The sequence below is a fragment of the Petaurus breviceps genome, unplaced genomic scaffold (assembly GCF_028583685.1).
Source record: "Petaurus breviceps papuanus isolate PSGF00001 unplaced genomic scaffold, PetGlider_PUasm1.0 90594, whole genome shotgun sequence".
NCBI lineage: Eukaryota > Metazoa > Chordata > Mammalia > Diprotodontia > Petauridae > Petaurus > Petaurus breviceps.
The window spans coordinates 256,177-268,165 of NW_027187281.1; the positions used below are offsets into that span (position 1 = coordinate 256,177).

Below are 11,989 nucleotides of genomic sequence, written 5' to 3' on the forward strand. Positions count from 1 at the left end.
AACATGATTTTGACCTTGGAAAGAAGGCACTGGAAATTCGAGGCTCTCTTGATAATGCATAGATCCAGCAGACACCCCCAGTCCCACCAGCTCTCCATAGTAACAGTGGGGGGTTGGGCTGCACATTGTTGGAGTCATCACATGTGTTGTTTTCCTGGTTCTTTATTCACATATGCCTCAGTTCACAAAATCTTGACCATCAAAACAACCCTTTGAAGTAGGTAGTACAACTGTTCATCTTGTTTTATAGATTAGGAAACAAGCTTAGACAAGTCAAATGACTTATTCAAGGTTACAGTGAACTAGTAATTGGCAGAATAATGATTCATACCTAGGTCTTATGTCCCCAGGAGCATTGTTCTTTCTACTGTACCCTGGTGAGTCCTAGGCCATCCCATCCAGGGGAAGATTGTAAAGGAGTGTGCTTGAGAGTCAAAGAGAGATGAATACAGAGGATTATATTTAACAAGTTTTGTGTGCTTAACAGTTTTTACTATTGGTAATATTCTGTCCTTAAGCCAGCATTTATTAAGTGCCTACTGTTTGTAAGTTATTGTGCTAAGGCTCTAGGAAAAGAAAAGTTTGAAAAATAAAGTAATGGGGTTTCTATTTTCCTAGTGAGTTAGGAGGGAGAGGGAATGTAACATTTCTATAGACAAGAACAGGATAATTTGAAAGGGGTGGAAAAGCATCCATATACAAACTCCTAGTAGTAGTGGTGGGTTTGTCAAAAGTATCTAAATCAAATGAGTTAACCTATAGGCTGCTAAGTGGCGCAATGAATAGAGTGTGGGCCTAGATGAGTTCAAATTTGGCCGCAGACTCTCACTAACTGTATGACCCTGGACAAATCACTTAACCCTGTTTGCCTTAGTTTTCTCATCTGTAAAATGAACCAGAGAAGGAAATGCAGAGCACTCGTGAGGAGTTGGACATGACTCATCAGTTTTTTCCCCTGGGCTTTGATGTATTAGTGTCTTTTGTTTTCAAATACTAATAATGGTTATTTAGTATGTAAATAAAACATAACTGAAAAGATGAAAATAGGATTGAAGCTTTTATCTTTTATAATATCTCCAATAGTTATGCCTTTTAAATAGTTAAATGGCTGTTTGATTATTTTACCTTCTTTTATTTGTTCTTCTGTACTTGCATTTTCTTGGTTACTGTAATATTTGAGGGGGAAAGAGATTGCTTTAAGCTTTCTAACGTGACTTTTTCGCAATACTAAAAGTCCTTTTAATATTTTAATCTAAGTCAAGATTCAGTATTGAGTAATGATTTCTTTTTTTTTTTTCTTCTTAGCCCTTGAAGAAAGCTGTTAGAATGATGGGAGCGCCTAACCTTATAGCAGACAGTGTGGAATATGGACTTAGTTACAGTGTCATTTCATACCTCAAAAAATTGAGTCAACAGGTAATTTTAATAAATAGAAGTATCATTAGATAGGAAACTACTAAATATTTTGAACTGGGATTTAAGACAGTGAATAAGACTGGAGCCAGTCTTACGGGTTCAGACAGCTTGGCTTCACTTAAATTCAGTTATCATTAGCATAGATCAGTACTTAGATCCCAAATTGATGTTAAAAAGTTTTTATGTTTAAGTAATTTTAAAATTTATAAGAAAATGAGAAATCATTCATGGAATAAATCTTAGATAAGATGATGCACATGTGGTCTGTATGCACTGAATTTATAGTCTCAAGGTTTTGTAATTCCTGATTTGTGATCTCATGCTAGTTTCTTTGAGGTGGATGTTGCATATTTAACTTGAGGTTTTTGTTGGAGGTTGTTTCTTTTTATTGGAAGTAGCGTTATTTTCTTTTGCATATATTAAAATGTGTGGGTTTTCTTTTTTTCCTTTTTAAAGTTTCTTGGGCACACTAAAAAAAAAGCCAGTAAGTTCTATCATAATGGCCATAATTCAAAGTAAATGAAGATATTGTATCAGTGAAGTAGGGACTGAAAACAGTCAACAAATGATGCTTTATCTTACCAAATTATTAGTGTGCTATGAAAAATAGTACATGCTTAGGACTTCTGACAGCTGGGAACTGGACATTTTCCCATTGGAAATTGGCTATTGACTAAAATGCTGATGGACCACTAGGAAAAGTCAAAAGATTATTTGCTTCTGTTTAAAAATCTCTTGTTTAATACCTTTTTACTCTCTCTCTAATAATCTTTATAAAATTATATCACTCTCTGCTTTTTGGTATATGTCTAAAAACTTCATTGTGTGGGATAAGAAATCATGTTGGGTAAATATTGGTGAGATTTTTTTTCCCTATCTTCTCATCACTCCTGAGTGTGATTATATATTATCATGTATGGTTCAGTGACATTCTATAGCTACCATAGTGTAGTGTAGTAGCTGTTTACATGGGAGTCTTAAATAAAAACGAATTTTTGTGTAGTGAATTTAGCTCCTCTATGTGAAATTTTACCATGCTCAGATGACTTAGAATTGCGGTAATCCATAACCATGTGAATGAGATTTTTGTTTCTTATATATGATTTTTCATAGTGTATCACATTTTTACTGAATCTTTTACATAAGATTTAAAACTTATTTTTTTATTTTTATAATCTGATTAAAATGTTTAGAATATATCATGTCAACTTCTATTTATTTTGAATTAAGGCCAAAATAGAATCTGATAGAGTCATCGGATCTGTAGGCAAAAAAGTAGTGCAGGAAACTGGAATTAAGGTCCGAAGCCGATCACACAATCTGTCAATGGCATATAGGAAAGATTTTCAACATCTGCTACAGGGAATTAATGAGGAAGTTCCTCACAGACTTCTAGACCTCAACATGAAGGAATACACTGGGTTCCAAGTTGCTTTGCTGAATAAGGTAATTGTACATAATAGTACCACCTCCAATATGCTCCTTTGTTGTTCAGTACAAGAAACTCTTGTTATCTGACGTTCTGCCTATCAGAACTCTGTTACCAGCACTTCCACACATTTACAGTATGATAGTCAATGGTGTTCATAATGGTGACCCGAGGCACTGCAGAGTTCTGAAATATTTTTTCAAATATCAAAGATTAGTATCATTTGTGTTTCAAATAATTTATTCTGATTCTTTGAAAATTAGTAATTCATGTATACCATAGAGCTCCATTAACCATATATTTCACAAGGTGTAGTAATAGAGAAGACCTTAAAGATGCAATAAAGGCCTCTGGCCAGTGGTCACCTAGACTCTGCTCAAGTGGTTCCAGTGGTGGAAGTTTACTATTTTAGACAGCCCATTCCATTATTGTATACCTCTGATTATTAGAACGTTCTTCCCCTTTTTGCAGGCTAAACTGGCTAAGTAGAATATTTTGTTCTCTAACCATTTCACAGATGAGAGTTTACTGTATTTCTATTACATTTGTGAAAGTATTGATTTAAATTTTCCCTCTTAATTCTTTAACCTTAGGATTTGAAGCCGCAGACCTTTAGAAATGCTTATGATATACCCAGACGAAATCTTTTGGATCACTTAACAAGGATGAGATCTAATCTTTTGAAGACAACCCGTAAATATCTTAAAGGTCAAGATGAAGGTTAGACTACCGATTAATTATTTGTATTTTCTTTGTGGTTCATATAAACATGATGTCATTACTATCAAGTTTACATGAGGTTTTACTACATTTTCTCTGAATTAAAGACCTGGACTTTAACTGATGCTGTTGAGATACCATTGATAATATAGAACACCAGTGTTTATAGGAAGTTCTAGTCACAGATCCAAAGCATTCTCTTCTTTTACTAAGTAACATTTGTTGCTTCTTTCTAGAAAGTTGTGTTGATAGAAGGTGTAGTGGAAGAAACATGGATTTTCATAGTATGATTCTCATTGGACTTCAATCTATGGCAGTGAATATTTACAGTATTCTGAAAACTCTGAGGAAAATTGCAATAATAGAAATTATGCCAACATAGTTTGCATTTTAAAGACTTTATTTCCACACTAATAATTTCAGTTGGAATTTATTCTTATGAAAGTTTAATAACTGATTATATGCGCAGTCTGATGAAATTAATTTTGCAGAATTTTCTTTTTTGGTTCTATTTTGTTAGATCAAGTGCACAGTGTTCCTATAGCACAAATGGGGAATTACCAAGAGTACCTCAAGCAGATACCCTCCCCTCTTAGAGAACTTGACCCTGACCAGCCTCGAAGGCTACATACATTTGGGAACCCCTTCAAGCTAGACAAAAAGGTAACTGTTTTTAAGTCTTTCTTAATATGACTGGGAGTCATTTTCAAAAGTAAATTTCAGCATAATTTCAAAATAGCCAATTTCTGGAACATGAACCAAAAATATTGGTAACTTTTTATTACAGAAGATAAAGCAGCAATGGAAATGAATTAATAGTAATGCATACCTTTCAGGCAGAATGAAAATTTGATTTGATTCCCCTCATTCTCTTCCTTTTTAATAAAAGGAACCAGTGTTTAGCATAGCAGTTGGGACAGAATGTAAAACTGAAGATATTTTTGTTTAAAAGAAGGGGGAAAAACCCTACAGACCATAATAATAGTGAGTGTATTTAATACTGATTTCAGCATGAAGAGAAAACCCCACTTCTATCTCCCCTGCCTCCCAACCCCCCATAACCTTTGCTTTATAAAGCAAAACTAAGATGCCATGTATGTTCCATGTATTTTTAGCATCACTTCTTTAAGTAATTAGGAGTTCTATATGTTTTTCCAGGAATAAATCAACCTCAGTTATCATCATGGTAGCTTCTCTCTGATTTTATTTTTTAACTGTCATTTGGGAAATTTTTAAAAATTTATTTTGTAGTTTTCTGTAGTAGTTTTCCATAGCTATTTCTCAGTACCTCCCCATAAACTAGGCATAAAAAGCTTCCATATCTTTCTGCATACCTCATTTCCTTATATGGCATTTTGTCTATACTGGAGTAATATTTTCTAAAGCTTATGAAGATTAAGGTGTTTTCAAGCAATAGACTGAGAATTAACTGGCATCCATTGTCTTAACTAAAGTGTATTTAAAGGTATTCAGTTTTCCTTTTTGTACGTATCTCAGTTCAGGACTAAACAGATTTTTTTTCCTGTTTGGATCGTTGAATGTGTGGTAAGTGGTCTTATAGGAGGTGTATATTGTGTGTTTTTAATTGAAACTTTGATATTGCCAGTGTGATCCGGTATAAATTATGAAATGGTATTGTTTGCATGTTGTCTTCCCCATTAGACTATGAGCTCCTTAAGGAAAGGAGCTGTCTTTTTGCCTTTTCTTTGTGTTTCTAGCATTTAGCACAGTGTTTGGCATACAGTAAATGCTTAATAAGGGCTTGTTGACTGACTGACTAATCAATTTTACTCATAGGGTATGATGATAGATGAAGCAGATGAATTTGTATCTGGACCTCAGAATAAACACAAACGACCTGGAGAACCAAATATGCAAGGGATCCCCAAAAGACGTCGCTGTATGTCTCCACTTCTAAGAGGAAGGCAGCAGACTCCTCCAATTGCGAACAATCATATTGGAGGAAAAGGGCCTCCTGTACCTACTGCACAAGCACAGCCAGATCTTATTAAGCCTCTTCCTCTTCACAAAAGTTTGTTACACTTTTTGATCCTTTTTTCTAAATTTTTTTTTTGCCTTTTGATTTCAGTTATTTCTTACTGTATATTAGATATAGTGATTTGATTAGGAATCAGGTATTTCTAAAGATTATTTTTATTTGTCTGCATGTGCATACTAATTGTTTTTTCATTTCCTCAATGATAAAATTTACTGAGCATTTGGATATTCATGCCACTGTTTTAGGGGATTTGACATTGAAAATGTCATTTGTAATTTGTAAATTTATCAAAGGTTGTAACATAGGTTTATAAAATATGACAGTTATCTAAACTTATTACACATGAGAAAATGATTCCTGTAAGATGGTGTGATAAAGTTTAAGTTTGGGAATTTACTATCATCATTTTGATAATAATAATAACTAACATTTGCATACCACTTTAAGGTTGTAATGCGTTTTATACATATCATAGCTTTAGCTAGGAGGGTTTTAGAGATGAGAAATCTTGAGCCTCAGAAAAGTGACATAACAGGCCTGGATCCTCACTAATGTGTTCATGAGGCAAGATTTAAACTCCAGTTTACTTGACTCCAAGTCCAGCATTTTATCCACTGGCCCACAGAACAGTATTATCTGGAACCAGACAGTGTATGTGGTGACATAGATTCTGTTAAGTCAGAATTCAAGGCCTGAATTGTGAGGTGGCAGTGACCTCAGAGTCTTTTTTATCTAAATCCTTTGTTTTATAGAGGAAGAATCTGAAGTTGAGAGAAGTCAAGTAATTTGCCCCAGAGTCAGGAAGGTAGCATCAGCCAGAACTGGGATTCACACTTGGGGACACTGGATGATAAAGTCTAATTGTTTTTCCTTAGCATGCCTGAGGTGTAGGTCACAAGGACAGAATGAGAGAGGCAGGTATGGCCCATTCCCTTAAGTGAGATAGATCCCAGGAGTAACATAAATTCCACTAAGGCAAAATAATCAAAGGACTAAATATAAAAACAGATTATGTGGATTGTTTCTCTTTAACATGAGGTAACATACCTTCTCTAACAGTGAATGATAGAAATTAAAAACAACTGCCTATACACTTATTTTGAACAAAACACCACCACAGCATAATTGTTGATTTGTAGTTGTACAGGAAAATGTTTGATGTGCCTTAGAATGATTTTCTTGTGGTCTCTGATTAAATGCGTCTCATTTGGCTCTGTCTTTATGATCTCTTATCTTTGTTTTTAGCTTCAGAAACCGCTAATGACATGGCAGTGGATGATGTGGTTGAGAATCATGTTGCAGACCAACTGTCATCAGACATTGCACCGAATGTGATGGATTCTGAGTTTTCAACATCTTCTTCTCCTGTCAGTTTACTGGATCGACCAACCAATCACACAGAGGCTCTTGGCCATGATCATTTGGGAACTAATGACCTTACTGTGGGTGGATTTTTAGAAAATCATGAGGAACCAAGAGATAAAGAACAGTGTGCTGAGGATAACATACCAGCATCTTCACTCAACAAAGGGAAAAAATTGATGCATTGCAGAAGCCACGAGGAGGTCAACATCGAATTAAAAGCACAAATAATGAAGGAAATTCGGAAGCCAGGACGAAGTATGTGCTAGTACAGATTATACCTCAAATTTGATTGATTGTTTTATGTGGCCATAGAGGACTATATCTACTTACAATATAGACCTCAGTCTGTCTCAGAATTGGACGACTTTCAGTCAGAGCTTAGTGACTTTCATTGCCCACTTAGTTCCATTTTGACTGTAGTCAGCTCTTCAGTAGTTGAAATTCCTCTCCCAGCGTGCAGATGTAACTATAGCAAAATTGTGATTTTTATACTGTATATACTTTTTATTTCAGTTAGTGAGCAAGCATTTATTGAGGGTTAACTGTGCCTAGGATAGTGTTTCATATGTTTTATCAGCTCCATTAGGACCATGATCCTGTGTTATTTAATCTTTGTGTCTTCAATAGCACAGTGCTATATGGCATTGTAGACATTTAATAAATGTCTGTTGAAGTTGAATACTGTGATTAAGCATGAGCATGGGATGTATTTAGTGTATGAGCTTAACAACAGTTATGTGGGGAAGAAAGGAGGTGTTTATTACATGTCTGCCCTGTGTTAGGCACTATACTATGCACTTTACAATTGTCTTATTTGATCTTCTCTAAAACTCTGAGGGGTAGCTGATATTATGATACCCATTTTTATAGTTGAGGAAACTGATGCAAAAGGCCAAATTTGAATTCACATCTTCTTGACTCAAGGCCCACTGCTCTATCCATATACCAAAGATAGTACATAGCTATTTGGTGGAAATTATTTTAACTTTCAATTCAGTATAGTAACTTTTATTTCACTTATTTTAGTAAACATTTATTGAGCACCTGCTATTTGTAAAACTTTGGGAGATACAAAAATGAATAAAATAGAATTCTTGCCCTCAAGAAATTTATAATGTATAATGTAGTCATTTGAAATCCTCCAAATCATTACACAAAGCTTGAAGTAGAATTTTAAAAATCTGTTCTCAATGCCTAACAAACACTCAATTTTACTTAAAAAATTTATTTTCTTAACAATCAAGAAATGCTTGAGTAAAGAAATTTATATCTTATTTCAGTTGAACTTAGGTAAAGCTATCTACAAAATTGATGGCTTTATACTTATTACTTTGATGTAGGAGCTGTCTCAAAGTATTAATGTTGTATAAATTACTTTCTTCTTGTTCACATTTATTTTCCTTAGCCATATGTGTTTGGTGTGCATTAGGAATCATAAATCAAAGTGTTAAAATTATACAGAATTATCTTCATATTTTAGTATGTCAGTATTTCTTTGTTAGGACAGGTACCTACAAAAAATAATTTCACAAATAGTTACCTACATTAAAACCACTTAAATTCTGCTTTACATCTTTTTTTTTTAAGAATATGAAAGAATTTTCACATTACTGAAGCATGTGCAAGGCAGTTTGCAAACAAGATTAATATTTTTACAGAATGTCATTAAAGAAGCATCAAGGTATGTTGAACAACGAAACTGTCAAAACATTATAAAATGACTGTCTAGTACGGGGTAGAGAACCTGTGGCCTTAAGGTCACATGTGGCCCTCTATGTCCTCAAGTGTGACTGCCACATTTCTGAAGTTTAGATTCCGTCAAAGGGCCACACTTGAGGCCACAGGTTCCCCACCCCTGGTCTAGCATATGTAATCAGTATTCTATGGAGTATTGACTTTGGCATGTGGATGTTCACCATATGCATAGGCCCCCATATATGTAACATTGTTTTGGTTTAACAAACATTTCACCAGTTTAAAAAAAAAACCTTTGTACTCCTCAGAAGCCATGAGATAAATGTTTTTATGTAAGCAAACATGAGGAATTTGGGCTATGGCATCTCTCTCAATCTGTTGCTTTGTTTGTTATCTTTGTTTCTCTAGCCTTTGTCATTGTGGTTATATCACCATAAATACTGGTGATTAAAAATAAAAATTGAATGGAATATGTTTCTAGGTGGGAGGAACCTCTCACGATTAAGTGGGCCAATAATGGTGCAGCTTGAATTCTGGCTGATCTACATGCCTAAAAACAGTGGTGAGAAGAATCTAGATCAGGTTATTATGATTGATATAAATAGTCACACAAATTGAGATACGTTTGTATGAATGGAATAAAGTAGATCTGTTAACTTAATCTAAAAATCCTTGGATTTTAAATCTGAAAGGAACCTTAGAGATAATTTAGTTCAGTTTCCTCAGTAATACAAATAAAACTTGCTAACAACCTCTGTGCTGCACTGACAATAATTTAGAGGGAATAGAGCATCTCTTCTTTGTTGGAAGATAGCTTACTTATAGAGTCAGGGGCATAGGTCATGTTTTGCCATAGCACTGGACCTAGGAGTCCAAGGGGCTCTGGTTCCAGCTTTCTCACTGTTGTCTTGGCCAAGTTTCTTCACTTCTTCCTTATCTAGAAAATGAGGGAACTGGACTTAGAATCTACACTGGATTTGGAGCTGAAGTACCACTATTCACATTCTGACTCTGATGTTCCCTATTCCCTTTGAGACCTTGGACAAGTCAATGATCTCACTTGGCCTTACTTTTCCTCATCTGCAGATGAGATGATTTGATTCCTTATAGCAGCTGTGATCCCAGGCTTGTAGATCATTTAAGACAAAGATGATAATGGGTCCCTTATGGTTTGGAAAATTTGAATTTGTTGTAGTTTGTTCTAATTAGAATAACTTTGTCAGCTTTAGAAACAGGTTAGGGTTTTTTTTTTCATACTGATGCTCAATTTGAATTTTTCTTACTCTATCCCTGTCCATGCATTGCCTATGTTCTCATCATTTCAGTATGCCAAGAAGACTGAAGTTTCAGTAATTTCTTTGGGGGCCTACATTATGCCATATTCTTAGAAATAATATTCATATAATTTTATCTGTTTTTTGTTAAGGTACTATCCAGATTCAGACGATCATTTGGTTATTGCAGATTTATGTCTTATTTTCACAGTAGTTTGTCAGACTTGTTTTTATATTCATGCCTCTGAAGTCCTAAAATAGACCATTTTAAAAAATATTTTTCTAATGATAGTATCTCTTTATCCACTTTTTAATTAGTGTTATTTTTTCATACAGGTTTAAAAAGAGAATGCTAATAGAGCAATTGGAGGGATTCTTGGAAGAAATTCATCGCAGATCCAATCAGATAAACCATATTAATAGCAATTAAAAAGAAACGAATGTGGCCACCTCTTTCCCTCCCTCCCCCCAAACACAAAGTAAAAATATGACTGAAGGAGTACACTGCTGTGATCTTTGCATTCGTTTTTGACAAGCACTGTTGGCTATTTGAAATAACTAAAAGCAGCAAGTCTACAGATCTGTTTCCATCATTTTACAGTGACCTTTCTTCATTTTGGTTTATTTTTGTAATGTGAAAAGTATCACTCAAGAACATTTTTATTTAACAAACTAAAACACAAAAAACCCCATAGAAATTCTTGCTTGTCATTGACTCTTGCGTGTCAATTTCCCTCAGGTTCTATTTTCTTAATCCAACCTTCAAATTGTCACCTCTGTTAAGGTTGAATTTTGCCAAAAAAGGAAAAAAAAGAAAAAAAGAAAAGAAAAAGACAAAAAAAGAAAAAGTTACTTTGTAATTTTTTGGGGAAAAAGCACATACATAAAAACAAGGTAATGTTTTGTATATACAGTTATTTTGGATATATTATTGTAAGTTGTACAAATGTATTTTGAAGAATATTTAAGAAAAGCACTTTTGTTATTCCATCAATAAATGCTCTATTTTAATCTTGTGTGTTTTAGGGAGTAGTCGCACTTAAAATGACCCTTTTGAGGAAAACGCTCGAGACCAGCGTGATCTTTAAGGCATCGCCTTGTTAGTATTAATTAGAAGAATTCTACTCTCTGAAGTTTGTGTTGGTTAGAGTTCAACACAGTCTTCTCAAAATCCTGGCAACATATTTACATAATCTGATTATTTCATTAGGATATTGGCCTAAATGTGTTTCCATTATCACGCCATCTCCAGATTACAGGGAAAAACTATACCTGTTGCCCACAGGCAGACCTAGTTAGGACCAGAGAGACAGAGCACTGGAAAGAACCTCTCAAGGAATTCAAGAAATAAAAAGCTTGGAGCATTAATTACTAGCTCCTGTACTTCCCCTCAGCTCCTTTTCCTCTGACTTTGGCAATAACAATTAACTAAATCGATGATATTAGAGGTTGAGAAGCAGGTATTTGGGATACATCAAACACCATATGTTGGTTCAGCTATCTAGGCAATCCTTTGAATTAAAGACTGTTGGAGGTTCCAATCATTTGTTAGACAGGAGCTTCAGAGATGGGTGTAATCAAGAAAGGGACCTAATCTTCCTACCAGCCTATTAAATACTGAGCTTAAATGCTATAAAGGAATTGAGACAAATGTTAAGATTACTTTTCCATGTTTCAAGATCTTAATGACAAAGTGAAGAAGGGGAACTTGGTTTTCTGGATCACAGTTTTGGCTCATATCCTTGCTGAATTCAGGAACTCACAAAGTTATAGACTACTAATAAGTAGTAGCAGTCAGCAGTTGATGGAGGTAGAGTATACTCGATTGCTGGGGCCTTAGCATGACGTGTGTACTGCTCTGGACTCAGTCTTATTACTTCTCTACACTCAAGTTTGGTGGCCATTAAAACTGTGGTTCACTGCTAATGCTCCCCATGTGTATTTAATAAACAGAAAAAAAAATATATTGCTGGTAAAAAAAAATAGTGCATGATAACATGTAAGCAGTTTCTTAAGTGTTTTCAGGTTCATATAAGTCACATGCCTTTACTCTAGAAGATTGAGGTGTGATAAAAGTAGTCACAATTTTGT

General features: G+C 34.6%; 1 protein-coding gene across 1 annotated transcript in view; it reads left to right on the plus strand.

The window, feature by feature from the left end:
• INTS6 (integrator complex subunit 6) overlaps positions 1-10,909 on the plus strand; it is a 90,911-nt gene extending 80,002 nt beyond the window's left edge. The window contains exons 11-18 of the mRNA XM_069063604.1: positions 1,306-1,416; positions 2,647-2,862; positions 3,439-3,565; positions 4,086-4,228; positions 5,363-5,597; positions 6,810-7,184; positions 8,517-8,610; positions 10,235-10,909. Coding sequence (XP_068919705.1) covers positions 1,306-1,416; positions 2,647-2,862; positions 3,439-3,565; positions 4,086-4,228; positions 5,363-5,597; positions 6,810-7,184; positions 8,517-8,610; positions 10,235-10,328 — 1,395 coding nt within the window. The 3' untranslated portion in view covers positions 10,329-10,909. The remainder of the gene's footprint in view (positions 1-1,305; positions 1,417-2,646; positions 2,863-3,438; positions 3,566-4,085; positions 4,229-5,362; positions 5,598-6,809; positions 7,185-8,516; positions 8,611-10,234) is intronic.
• The last annotated feature ends 1,080 nt before the right edge of the window (positions 10,910-11,989 follow it).